The 14,493-nt window shown below is 45.0% G+C and overlaps 1 protein-coding gene across 2 annotated transcripts in view; it reads right to left on the bottom strand.

Annotated features, from left to right (window-relative positions):
- AFF2 (ALF transcription elongation factor 2) overlaps positions 1-14,493 on the bottom strand; it is a 496,057-nt gene that overhangs the window by 140,248 nt on the left and 341,316 nt on the right. For both annotated transcript variants that reach the window (XM_024117055.2, XM_055081794.1), the window contains 2 exons: positions 10,883-10,919; positions 10,581-10,614 (listed from right to left, as the gene is read on the bottom strand). In XM_024117055.2, the coding sequence (XP_023972823.1) occupies positions 10,581-10,614; positions 10,883-10,919 (71 nt within the window). The remainder of the gene's footprint in view (positions 1-10,580; positions 10,615-10,882; positions 10,920-14,493) is intronic.

The raw sequence follows: 14,493 nt of genomic DNA, 5'->3' as shown, positions 1-14,493 counted from the left end.
CTGGATCCTTATTTTCCTATGTACCATTCACTCGATAACAATTTCTGGTTATCTACTGTGTAGCAGGTCCTGTACTAGTTGCTAAGGAAACACAGGCGAATCCATACCACACTTCTCCCTAAGGAGCTCACAGACTTGTGAACCTATTATGTCAGTAGAGCCAAAGGTGCTACCTGAGGTTCTAGAACCCTCTGGAGTGGAAGACTGGTGGTATTTGTTGGGCTTTTCCAAGCAATTTGGTCATCACTGTCCCAGTGTCCTCGGCACACAGACTGACCAAACCAGACTGAGGCGACATGAGAGGCAACCTCCCCTCAGGTCTTCAGTCAGAGCCGCCCCTCTGTGAAGTCTGAGAGTTCGTGTTGCTCCACAGCCGCCCCCCCCGCCAACTACCTGATATTGTCCAACTGGTTTAATATTTGCTCTCCGTTGCATGGGAAAGAGTCTGCCGGCTTTCTCAGAGTGAGATCATCACTTCTGGCGTGAAACCGCTCCTTTCAGAGAGTTACAGAGGTATTTTTTAATGTGTTGCCTAAGAAACACACATTCCGATCCTGTTGCGGCATGTCAAAAAAAAAAAAAAAAGCCCAATCAAATTTTTAAAAATCCTGGAACCACAGGCATAGCTCACAACTAATTATAAAGCCAGGCTCACCATGAACTGCTGTCTTGAGAGAGAAACACAAAAGGAAGGAAGGATGGAGAATCCCTGGAATTTCAAATGCCTCCATCCCTCACCTTTTTCAGAGGTGAGATGCCCTCTGTTGCTTGGTTCCTACTGCCCTGGCTTTAGGAGCATGAGTATGACTTCCAGGTCTTTATGCCACTGGGCAAATCAGTGACTGCCTGCCCTCTTGATCTGCAAGCCTGTCGTGTGCCTGCTCTGCATCTCCCTCCTGCACAGAACCTGGGGTTTCAAAGTGGCTGCCGTTTGGACCATGGGTCACTGAGGTCTGTCTGGGAAGGACCCCCAGAAGTATCTTCTCTGAGTGTCTTTACATCTTTTCTGTGTCTCTTGGCTTCCTGCCACCCTGAATATCACAGCTCTCTCTGAACACTATAAATTGAGCTGAAGTTGATTTAAATTTCAGGCAGAAAACCACTTTGCTTCAAACCACAACCATTTTTTTTATGTTTAAAAAAATCCATCAAGATATAATCTTTTAGCACCGCCCCCCAAAACACACACACACACACACACACACACACACACACACACACACAAACTCTTTCTAGCAGACAGAAAGGCAGATTATTTTAATCAAGAGGCTGTCACTGAAATTGTAAGCAACGTTTCTTCAAAGTTCATGGCAGCGGTGAACTTTTAAATTTCTCAGTGACTGTCAGGGTCTAATTTTCAAGGTGTGGTTACCACAGTAGCAACCTGGAATTTTAATCCCGTGGTAAAGGTCAAGACAGGTCACTGGCTTCAGGTCCTCTTCAACCTCAGAATAAGAGAGACAGCTCCCCACCAAAAGCATGAAGATAAAGGGTGGACCTAACCCCCAAATTCCATTCTCTAAGACAGTGAGATTGTGAAACATATTTGCTTTTTTTAAACTGCTCAAATTCTTCTGCAAATGCTCAGACTATCACGAAATCAAATAATGATCCCTTGTGGGTGGGTAGGTGGGTAGGAGAATGGACTCACTCTTCTCAACACGGTGGAACATCCAGGAGCATGCTGGGGACATCTAATCTAAGCAGGAGAGGAGTGGCCTGCACAGTGGCTGGCTTTCAGTCCACTGATCTCGGCGCTGGGAGTTGATCCTTTGATTCAAACCACATGGACACAACACTGGTGGGCAGTAATGGCAGATACTAGCAAAAAGAGCACTTAACCAGGAGTCAAGAAGTGGAACTGAGCCTTGCAACAGTGAGTTGTGTGAGCCTGGGGCCCGCGCTTAAGCCATCTGAGCACGACTTTCCTCACTGCTAACATGGGGAGGGAACCACGCGAATGACGGACGTCAGAGCCCATTCAGGAGCCCATCCGACGGCGGCGCCTTTCACGACAGAGTCTGAGCAATAGTGCTCCTCCGTGTTATATCTGTTGAAACAAAGGCTCAGAAAATGCCAGGTGACTTCATCAAGTCACACAGCAGGAAGAGAGGGAGCTGGGATTTGAGCCACCTGGCAGCTGAGGTCCCTCCCCTCTCCTGGCTCTCAGAATTAAATCAAGCCTGAATGTGGTGAAGATAATGCTCTGTGTGGAAATGGAAAATGTCACAGAACTGGAAGAGTACTATCTGTCTCTGTACTTAATTCGTAACTGTTCAATTGAAACTTTACAGGGGTGTGGCAGGTAAGGTATCAGAAAGAAAAGTTCAAGTTTTGTAATCCAAGAATCCTAGAGGGAAAGTCCGTCTCCTTCCATAACTGGCTGCGTAATCCTGAGCCACTCGCTGAAAGGCTCTGAGATGCAATTTCCTTCTCCATAAGATCAGTGTCATCTTACAGAGGGGTTGTGAGGATGGCAGGTGAGGAAATGAGGGAAGCAGAGCAATGGCATAGTGCAGAGAACTCCCGGCAGGCCCAGTTCCAGCGTCATCAATGGCATTGGCTGTCCGGCCATGGGTGTTTGGGGGATTTGCTAGGTGCCCTCTCTGAGCCTTTGAGAGGACAATCCTGGGACTGGTGAGGATGAGGATATCGCGCCTCAGAGATGCTATGAGGATGAAACAGCTAAAGCTTGCGAAAAGTTTGCCCCTGTGCCGGGCCCACAGACGGTCCCTGTACGTGGTGACCGTGATGACCCAGGCACAGAGCTCACATGCAGTTAGTTTGCTTCCCTTCTGTCTGCACTGCATGATATATGAAAATGATTTTGGAGAAATAGAGAATGACCCTCTCAATTTCTAGATATACTAGACAATTTCTAGATACTATAAGCATTAGGTACTCTTCTGGATTTTTTTCTCTTGAAAATCTAGAAATATCCCACATAGCTATAATATTGAGCTATCTATCTGGGATTTTTAAAAAGTGGGCAACTTATGCAGAAGTGAGGTCACTCCTGAAATGAGGCAACGGTGGTGGCAGAATTGTAAGTTGGTTGCTCTGTACATCATGACCTTCTATGCCCTCTTCCCCCTCATCGCTCTCTCAGACACCCTGGAAACTTTGCCAAGGACCAAGTAGTGTATTACAGGTTGTACTTGGATGCCAAGATCTCACAGGGCAGCAAAGAAAAACAATTTTGCTCCTTTGGGTTTCAGAAGGCATACTCCAACCCCACCCTGCTCCGTCCCAATATAGGCAGCATATTTGAAGATGTCAATCAAATAGCTTTGAGACCTTTTCCTTTTCTGGTCCTCATATTACAGTGGACAGATGAACCACCAAGCAAGGCATCTGTCAAAGTTTTCAACTGACTTCACTACTGTAATCGTGCAAGCATCTGCTGTGTTCTACCAACACTGCTCCCCACTCATCAGCAAAATGGAAGGGCTTTTAGCAGCTCTGAGAAGGTATCAAGAGCAGACCATTTAAACAGAACGTTCCCAGTAATGTAACGGGGGCAAAGTATCTGGCTGTCTGTGAAATGCTTGATAGGATGGAAAAGCCGAATGAATAGCTCAGAAGCGTGGTGAATATTCCTTCTCATCTACTCCAGGCTCAGTTGGGTGGGGTTTTTTGGGGGGGGCGGGGGTGTTTGTTTCTTTTTAATTTCTAGCTACGATCCATGGGGCTTTCTGCACTGCTGCTATATTTTCTTCATCTGGGCCTGGAAGACTTGTCCGGGCTCTGATTGATGAGTTCTGGCCCTGCAGCCATCTGGGGAACATGGGGACAAGGCAGCACGTTCTGATGGAAGTGCAGAGTCCTCGCTTCCAGGCCCAGCTCCGCCACTCCCTAGCTGGGGGACTTTGGTAAATATCTTCCCCCGCCAAGCCTGGCTTCTTTGCACCTGGCTGTCTAACAGGATTGCTGCGGCACTCACACGAGGCTAATACATTGTGTGAAAGTGCAATAAGATTATCGATCGCTGGGCACATGAAAAGTAGCCCTGGTCATAGCAGTTTAGAATCTAGTAACTGAAAATGGAGTGTGCGTCTCATTAGATCAGATGCATTAGAGGGGTCTGATATTCCGGGAGACAGAGGATGTGCATATGCATGTGTGTGTGTGATCAAAACACTATGTTCAATTATACGGCTGGAATTATTTTTACTTTGGTCTCTTGCTTATTAACTTCAGCAACTTCCACCAGCATTATCTGCTTCAGTGCCATCTACTGTTCAAAATCTCGAGGAGAACTTAGAAATAAGGCCACTGGTTGATAACGTTGGGCGTAATTTTTAAAAATTATTCTGCCATGAGGATATATCAGTAAAATAAAGCAACTTTCCAATAATATAGAGCAAATTCCACACTGGTAAGCACGAAAAGTAATGGACAAACCTGTCATAAAAACAGACCCAAATACCAGTTCTCTTCTTTTTGCTTTAATATGGCAAAATGGAGATTTCTGGAGACGGATGCCGTTCACATCACAGGTCACCAAAATCACCCTCAAGGGGATTTTGAGTGGTGGTGAAGTCCCTTACAGGCTTGGATCTTTGCACCTCACCAAAGGAAGCACCTTACAGGCATGGTGACACCATCTGGCTGCAGGCCCTGAGCGGAGGCTGGACCGGTGCCTGCCTACAGAGCACCTATCAGCACCCGTCAGCGTGTGCTGTGTATGAGAGGCCTGACTCAGTGACAATGTTCAGGTCCAATCCTTTCCCTGATCAAAACCAAAACGACAGAGACTGTTTTGGCCTCCCTCCCCTGGGGTCGGTCTACTTCGGTCTGATACCAGGGCAAGATCACACCTGAATTCAAATCGGGAGGGGGCCCCTCTCCACACGGCCCATGGGGTGGCTTTTATGCGGGTTAAGAGCTTGTGCTCTGGAGTCTGTCCGGCTGTGGTTTTGTTACTGTGGCCCTTCGGGTGACTCACTCAGTATCTCTGAGTTTTGGTTTCTGCTGCTGTAGAATAGAACACGGCTGACTCCTCTGGGCCTGTAGAGAAAGAAAGCGCCTGGCACGCCGTAGGCACTCAGTAGGTATGAGTTAGTTGAGGTATTGGCGTTATCCGTGCAAGTCTAATCCTCGGTAACCTGTGAGTTCCCTGAGGGGAGAATGTGCAGTGTTCCACCCTGAGGTGCCACCCTGCCTCGCTCAGAGCCTTACACACGGTAGGGGCTCAACCCATTTTTGCTGAAAGGAATGAAATCGTGAATGAATGAATACAAACGTGGATGCAAATCAGGCAGAAAAGAGGAGATACTTGACTTCTCCCTGAGAGAAGGAGAGAGAGATGTTTGTTTCTAATTACAGACGTGTCTCACAATCCACCTGAAACATACAAATCTTGGGCACATGAACAAAGACACAAAAATCAAACCTGATCTTTCAAGATTTCTGCTCCCTGAGCACAAACGCTACGTTTACAGCTTTTGTAATGAAAGTGGAAATCCAAAGCTCCCGTCAAAGGAGGCCCAGTTTTCAGTCTTGGTGCCCGTCAAGCACCAGCAGCTTCAGTGCTTCTTGACACGAACATTCCAAATGCCAATATTGCTTGTTGTCACATTAGCCAATATACAGTCCTCAAAATAAAATCCTCTTGATGTCTGATTACTCTTCTTAAGGACCTCATGCTGATTCGTTTCAAACTGTGAATTACCTTTAATTCACAGCTTGAACAGGCTGCCAAATTTTGTTTTCTCTGCTCCCAGGTGGCTGTCCCTGATGCAGTGGAGAACTTCCAAAAATATATTAAGTCCTTAGGAAAAGTTGGCAAGCTCCGCGACGCAGGGCATACAAGACAGGTTAAAAGCAAGAGTTGGCATACGTCTCAGTTTGAAAGCCGGAATGGCTGCAACCAGTGACAGTCACCAAGATGCCCAGTTTATTGGGAGAGTTTAGTTTGGCTTTTGTAAGCCTCAAACTGATTAGCAGTATTTCTAAGCTCCAAGTACCAAATCATGTATTCTGATTGAGAATTAATCTGATTATGGAAATAACAGTCATTTTTTTTCCCCTGCCTCGTTACACAGTTACTTTGCTACGGAAAGTGTGTAGCGGACCAGACGTCTACTTAGGAAGGAATATATGAAATTGCTAGAGGTGGCAGTTCTTTCTCAAATCTCAAATCAGACTCTCAAAGCAAACATTTTCAATGATGAAAATTGTGGTAGAAAGATGGTCAGGATTTTCATGAATGTGTTTTTCGTTTCTTGGGGTTTTTTGGTAAAAAAATTTGTTTCAAAATTCATCTAAGAAATGATGTAACGCTTGTTACTGGTCATAGCAAACCAGAAAACATTCTCATACTCTTTCTATTCCCTGTGGTAATGAAATCTTCGTACCACATCAATACACGTTTAGAGATAATGATCTTTCAGTTAAATTGAGCAATTTTGACCAGGTTTTGAATCATCTAAAACAGAGAGGTATAATTTCTCGTGGGACTGCTTCCCATCAAATTCAGTTGTGCCCCGACCCCATCAGATACCGTGAGAAGGGACAGCCCGGTGGGAAAAGAGAGGGCTTTGTGCATTCAAGCTTTCCCATGAAGAGCCGTGTAACTGACTCGGCCCTTCCGCGTACTCATAGCCAACATGTCCATTCGAGATAAACAGTCAATTTGTCCTCCCACTGGACTGTGTATACTTCATAAGGAGGGACAATATTCCAGCTTTGCTTTTCTCATCTGTAAAATGGGAATAATTTGGAGCCCCTCCAGGGTGACTGCTAAGTATAATGGGGTGATGTATATAAGAGCACCTGGCATGGGACCTGGCACCTAGCCTTGCGCGCGACCCAACAGCACAATGATTATTGTCACGGGCGTCCGCCACTCCTGTGAGAGTATGATGTCCTTTCCTCCTAACTAGTGCTACATTCAAGCATTTGTCCATGTGGCATGCCTACCTGTCACCCACAGGTAAACTGGCTACAACTAGACTGTCTTTGTCAGGCCTTCTGTCAGCTCTCTGGATCCATGGCTGTGATGTTTTCAGACCCGTACCTAATACCGTAAGTGGAGGAACTGGTATTATGGCAAGGAAAGAACAGCCTAAGGCTACATCTGCCTTTATGTTGAGCTTTTATGGAAATTGTCCAGGAATTTTCCATAGCATGCCCTAAAACACAGGAGCTACTTGATTAAAAGGGGGTCTGGATGATTTCCAGCCGGACAGAGTCTAAATGCAAACAGCCGAGGATGACAAAGGAACTGCATATCTGGAACGGCCGTTTTCTCAATTGTCCTCACAAAACTGGCTAAAGTCAAGGACTGACTCGATGGAAACCCTTGAGCTCATGGTTGCTGTCTGAAAATGCTTCTCAGGAAGCATCTGATCTGTCCCTATTCAGGACGGCTCATAAAAGACCAACAGAGTCATGTATTTTGGTAAAGCCACTGTATTGACAAGTAATTGACAAGATGTCATAACCAGCTAGATGAAGCCACCCAACCCAATGAGGAAAATCCAAGTTCTCTGGATTTAGTTTCTGTTTTCTCCTTCATTGTTCCTTAATGGCTTCATGAAGAAACTAGAAGGTAACCCAATGTCTGGGGTGTCCATTCAATCCCTGAATCTTCCAACTGAAATAAATGGGTGCTTTGGAGGCAGAACGAACGTGATATTACTGTACAAATACACAACTCCACAGCATGAGAAATACAATTTGACCTTCGACGGCCCATGCCCCACTCTCTTTTTGGGGAGAGAGACCTTTTTTGGAGGCTTGAAACTCCATTGGATTTAGAAGACCTGGGTGAGGCCTGTTCCAAGACTAAAATACAACTCAGACTCATGCAGGCTGAGGGAAACAACACGTGCCAGGTCTTCTATCCTCCAGAAATTATTAAGGGTTAAAGTTAAATGCACTCTGACCTTGAGTTTAATTACTAAAGAGTATAGCTGTTTACATTTGAATCGTGACAAGTGTTTGCGTAAATACCCGCATGCCTATACAATCGGCTCATTACTCTGCTTCATTTCCCTCAAGGGACTCTATCTCTATACTCTGAAATAAAAATAAATTCCCCCATGATTTAAACTCGCACCCTCTGAGTCCTAGGTCAGTGCTTTCCCCCAGTACCATCACTGTCATGGAGCAGAGGCTCAAGCCCAGATCTTGAAATTCCCCCAGTCCCATGCTCTGGCCTCCTGGGCCGTCAGCTGGAGCAGGTAGGAGGTCACCATTTAGAATGGACACCCCATCAAAAGCACTGTGTGTCAATGGAGTGTGCTGAGCGAGAGAAGCTCCCGTTCCCCAAAGGTCAGTGATCCTGCTGAGCCAGGAGCACAGCGCCTGGCTGGTTCCCAGCTTGCACTCAGGGACTCCTGCACCAGTGTTTTTCAGACCTGATGCCCGGGCGTGCAGTCCTTAAAAACAATCCAGGCCCAAATGGAAGATCCGCATTTTGTTATCCAGGGAAACGAGGCCAAGATGAGGAAAACAAAGAAAGTGGCCCAGTAATTAAGGGATTCTGAGTTACAAGACTCCCGTCTCTCTCCACTGCAGTGAGGGGTAGAAGCTTGCCCAGGACATTCACAAGCATTGGGAAGGTGTCCCTCCTGCAGCAGGGCTGACTTGGGGCTGCTTCCCACCAAGCTCTAGCCACCAGCAGTCTGTCTACACTCAGGATGTTCTCAGCTGCCTAGAGGATTGCCCTGCCAGATGGAAAATCCTAGAAGCTGACTTAAAAAGCACACCGTAGTGAAATATGCGAGAATGACTGGAATGGCTAAGCTGATAATAATTTGGAAGCTAAAAGCAAAAATAATTATTATAACTCTGACCTGCCCTGTGTTAAACCTATACCCTACCACAAGAAGGGGATTTATTCCAGCTGAAGTCTGATGAACAATGCCTGGACTTTGGACCAGGCAGCTAAAAAGAGAGCAGTTCACTCATAAAACAGACTCAGTGTCTTCCAGTTTTATGGATGCCTCCTACAGAGAACCTTAGTCCTATTGAATGAATGCACTATATACCCTGTGCTATGAAGTGCTGTTCTCTGGAAATGCAGCCTCTAGCTATAAACCACAATTGACAAGTTTATTTCTGTTAGTTACAAACTATTGAAATACTGCATTTTATGGTCTATATGGAAATCAGCATATTTCACAGCAGGAGACTGATACTCTTGCTTTAGGAATGGGATCATTTTACAATGGAAAAATATTTTTATGTGTTTTCGTATTTGGAAACCTGCACTGATTTCCTGAATGCTCAGCTGTGTGTGTGTGTGCGTGTGTGTGTGTGTGTGTGTGTGTGTGTGTGTGTGTGAAGTTTACTGGCTTTGTAATAAGAGTGGGGCAAGTTAGGAGTGGAGGTAAGGAGAATAAGGTCTATTGTTTACTAGGATAACAAGGGAAGGCAATTCAAAATGATTACTGGAAAAGCTGAAATGAACAAAATCAAAGATGATTTTTATTTCCACGTTTCCATACAACTTGGTCCTTAAATCAAGGTTATGGTTTTATTTTCCTCTTGTCTCTCTTTTTTTTCCTCGATTCTTTAAATGGAGGATTCTTGGCTGTTGAAGTGGAACCTTGAATTAGAAGGCACAGATCAGGCCAGAAAACCAAATAAGAGGTCTGGTGACGGGGTCAGGGCTTTGGGGGCTTTGCCACTAAACACAACCAAGAATGTGGAGACACCATTGACTTTCCCAGAGCCTCGGTCTATTTGGGGGTCCTTCCCAGTTGTTTTATGCAATTATTCGTGATCTTCCAAAAGGTGAGCAGTTCACTTCAAGTGTGCCATTAGGCCAGTCGAATGTCATAAATTATTTCATTTTGAAAAATTTCAAGTATGTGACAGAGAAGTCAGCTTCCATTTTCTATTATTAAGAATGAAAGAAGTTGTGAGAGAACTACTCCCCTGATACTCTCTTGGACAAATGGCTATTACAAAATCTACAACGGTTAGTCTGAGGAAATTGGTTTCTCCATACCCCTCCTTCAGTGAACATTAATAAAAAAGGAAGACAGTGGGAGTGAATTGCAGGGCCCCGGCTTCTGAACTTCAACCTAGCGTCACGTAATCTCTTATTCCACCTCTTTCTGGCTGCCCTTGTTTATCTTTAATGTACAGTCACCAGAGGACCTGCAAACAGCAAGGTCCCGGGCTGACTGGCCAGAGCAAGCCACCCAACCTCTCACGTCCGAGCAGGGCTGCTTAGGCGGGTCCTTTCTCCATCCTAATCGGTGGTGGCTGAATATTACATACAACGATGTCTGTGGCTGAAGTTACGCAATGCTCCAACAACTACCCAAGAATCACAGTTGTTTTGGTGCCCCAGGTATTGAGCCAGCCTGTATCTTCTACACCAACACCATTAGAGAGCCTACTGGTGATTCATTCATTTTGACTGTTACTTGCCTATCGTGGGAAATCTCATTCTCCCCTCTAACCACACCCCATGTTACTAGGAGGCGAGGTTCCTGTTTTCAAGGCGCAGGAGAGAGAACAAGATTCGCTCAGCACTGAAGCACCTTTTCCTTGCGAAATGCCCCCGAAGAAGCGTGTTTCAGAAAAACCTGAGTACTTACGACTTGAACGGTACTCACTTTGTAGAAGCTCTGCTGGTCGGGTCGCTCCACTCTGAAAAGAAAACGCACAGACATTTACCATCCATGTTTTCTACTGTCAAATGATCATTCTGAATGAAATTGGTCTTGAACATGCAGCCCTTCCAGAATCCTGCCATGAATAACAGATGGGAGAAAAAAGAAACCAACTGGATGCGTCACAATGTGACTTTTTATTATTGTTGTTATTCCATGTTTTCATGATATTAGGTAGGAAGGAGAAGAAAGGGAGGGAGGAGAGGAGATGCTTGGATCAAGAAGGATTTTTTCAAAACACCTACTTTGTAAGGCGAATCCTGGGGTCAGATGCTGGGACTCCTATAAGGAAGAACACATACAATACGAACATTAGTTAAATGATACAAGAGAAACAAAAGGTCTATTTGTTATCACTGAAGATATAACTTGACTAATGTTGGCCAATAGGAAAGCACTCTTAAGAATTCCATTAATTAGGCTACTGTCTGCAGCTCTACGTGAAGGATGAACATTTGCCAGCCAAACCAGCTACAACACGGCCGTAACTGCCATCTTATCAGAATTACACCTAAGACTGGTATCTATCTGGAAATGTGTGCAACACGGGAACAAATGACCCACACGTGTGAGATTCAAGCGTATAATTTGTCACTTAGCTAGGCAATGACACGTCTATGGAAGTAAAGGGGACTCAGTTCAAACAAACAAGTGATTGTGATTTTTGTAGAAGTGTAAAGAGCACTGTAATTAATAGATTTGCTCAGTTGTTCTATTTTATAGAAACAACTCCAATTTTCTACCTTGACGGTGACACATATGCAATAGATGTACCTTATTCTCACAAGAGACGTGTTCTTAAAACTTCATCACAAACTTGGTGAAGTACAGGAAGCAATTTGAACTACGCAAGTGAGACGAGTTATATCTAAAGGGATTTAAATTTTATTTGAAAGTCACCCTCAACACAATTCATTCAGGCTCTCTGGGAGCGCGGACACCTGTGCGGACCCTGACACAACTTGCGGGCAGAAGCTCTGCCTTGATGCACAGGGCACGCACAGCTCCTCGCAGATGGAGGAGAGAATTTCAAAGGCAAAGCAAGTGTTCCAAAACCGGAGACAATGAATTCAAGCAAATACAAGAATTCATCAGGGCTTCCCTGGTGGCGCAGTGGTTGCGCGTCCGCCTGCCGATGCAGGGGAACCGGGTTCGCGCCCCGGTCTGGGAGGATCCCACGTGCCGCGGAGCGGCTGGGCCCGTGGGCCGTCATGGAGCTTGTATTGTTAGAACCAATGAAGTGACTAAAAGAATTTTAAAAAATAAGCCATCAGTCTGGACCTGTGTAGGTGAATGAAGGAGAAACACTTTAAAGTCAGAAAAAAAAAAAAAAAAAAAGAATTCATTATATCCAGAACATATATATATATATACACACACATACACACGTATGTATAACTGAATCACTTTGCTGTACGCCTGAAACGAACACAACATTGTAAATCAGCTACAGTTCAATAAAAACATTTTAAAAAGAAGAAGTAGTTATATCAATCTGCTGCAAGTAATCTACTCTTTGAGGCTAATCTTGCCACCTTATGGAATAAAAATAACATCACAGCATAATTTATCTTTACGAGAAGTAAGCAAGAACAACGATGCTGTGTTTGAATCCAAAGTGAACTTTCCAATCGATTTAGCATGATTCTGTTGCCCAAGAGACTTATCTTCTGGCATGATTACTACTCCAGAAGACGACCATAAACGCCACAAGAGATGGAAAAGGCCTCTCAGCCAAAGCGCTGTCACCAAGCCCACGCAGTTTGCTGCTCAAAGCCTTTTTCCCCGGAAAATTGAGACGTGAAAACCGACAGCACAGGGGGCCAAAGAGAATGACACAGCAAAGTCAGAACTTACAAAGCACAAGAGTCTATGGCCATTCAATATAGAGGCAAGCATTCCTAGCCATCTCAATAGCTCCCGAGGACACAATAACAGCACAGTATAATATTACAGCACTCTACAGTAACTGATGCTCACAATAATGTCTAAGTGATCAAGAAAGGCTAAAGCATGTTCAGGATAATTTTTATACGAAGTCAGGAAAATATTAATTACATCTCAGAATGATTCCTATTACGTGATTCCTATGGAAGGATAACCTTTGGTTATCCAAGAATTTCAATTATCCAGATTATTATCCTCATTTCCCCGAGTGCCAAATAAATGAGGAGTTAACCATTTGCAGGTCCTTAATGATATACCAATATTTCTGCTTGTTAAAGAGACTTCATTACACTTGTATAGGGCAAGTTTGGGCTTGTATACCTGGGGTGCTGGCCATGCAAGCTCTGTCGTGAATGGAAGAAACGGATGCTTTCAGAGAGGGTGGTGTCACCTAGCCCTGGTGCAAGGACTGAGGAAAGGGCCAGCACCCCAGGTACATGTATTTGCTGGAGACACCCACGTTTTGGAAGATGGAATTTGAACTGGAGCATCTGCAAATCGGTGTGACAAAACATCAGCAGAACACCTGGATCTGAAGATTGGTTCACTCGTTTATTAGCTGAGTGATTCTGAGCATATTGCTTGACTCTGCACCTTAGTTTCCTCCTCTGTAAATCAGGGATAGTCAAATTACCGACCTCTTTGAGTGACAGTGAGGATTCAATTATTTACTATGTATTAAGTGCTTAGAACCAGGCGAGGCACATGGAAGCATTATATGCATTGTTAATACTATTGTTATTTAAAATGTACTTTTCTTTCAAACCAACATTTTGGCAGGGATCAAGCGAAACAAAAGAGTGGGTGGGTAGCCGTCCTGGTTTCACCATTTTATCCCACTTGCTTCTACCTTTATCATGTGGCTGATGGTAGCACAGATAATTGGCAGGAAATGCAAATCAGGCCTGATTCCAAATTGTGCACTTAACTACAAAGGCCCATTTCAACAACCAGTTCTATTGTAAACACTTGCCAATGTCAAAATTGCGACTTGCACGAATTACCTCCAAAATTGGAGAACACAGCTCAAAACACTGCAATCGCTATACAAGTGCTGGATTCAGTGCCCAAAACAGATGAATTGATCCCTTGGCTGAGACGCCAGGGAGAAGGATACCAAGGCCAGGGATGTCTGGCGAGGGAGAGTGGGGCTCCGGGAAGGAATGACATACCCTGGGACAGGGACAGGGGCTGGCTGCCTATAGTTCTGACCCCTTTCAGAGGTGGGAGGGGATAATTAAACACAGCTTAGGCCAATGTTACTCTCAAAACGATGACTGAAAACTAAAGGATGTGACTGGGTTTCTCTTACAGATAAAGTCCACACTCCTTGGCTGGCATTCAAGGCCTTTCCCAGAGATGCACTTATTTGCCTGGGGTTTGTGTCTCTCTGCTCCCCATCACACAAACCAGGATCCAGCCACTCGAGACCGTAACAGTCTACATCCCATCATATCCCTTTGGGTGCCTTTGCCACCCTGTTCTGCGTGGAGTGTTCTTCTCTGGGGCCCTTCTCCACCTGTCAAAGTTGTAAGCAGCCTCCAGATGCTGCCACCTCTGAGCACTTCGTCAATGCCCCCAGGGAATGTTAGATCCTTCTTGGGCCTTTTATTCTCTATGAAGACATGTGCTACATTGTTCTGTCGTTTTGTGTTTTTCTTCATCCCTAATTTTAAGACTATCATATGTCCTCAGTAAGTGGTTTTTGAATTAATGGACGAATGGGTGGATGGATGGATGGATGGGTGGATGGATGGGTGGATGAATGGATAGATGGGTGGATGAATGGGTGGATGGATGGATGGATGGATGGATGGATGAATGGATAGATGGGTGGATGGATGGGTGGATGGATGGATGGGTGGATGGATGGGTGGATGGATGGGTGGATGGATGGATGGATGAGTGG

This window comes from Physeter macrocephalus, chromosome 21 (assembly GCF_002837175.3).
Source record: "Physeter macrocephalus isolate SW-GA chromosome 21, ASM283717v5, whole genome shotgun sequence".
NCBI lineage: Eukaryota > Metazoa > Chordata > Mammalia > Artiodactyla > Physeteridae > Physeter > Physeter macrocephalus.
Note: the sequence above shows the minus strand (reverse complement) of the source record. Positions and strands in the feature narration are given on the sequence as shown.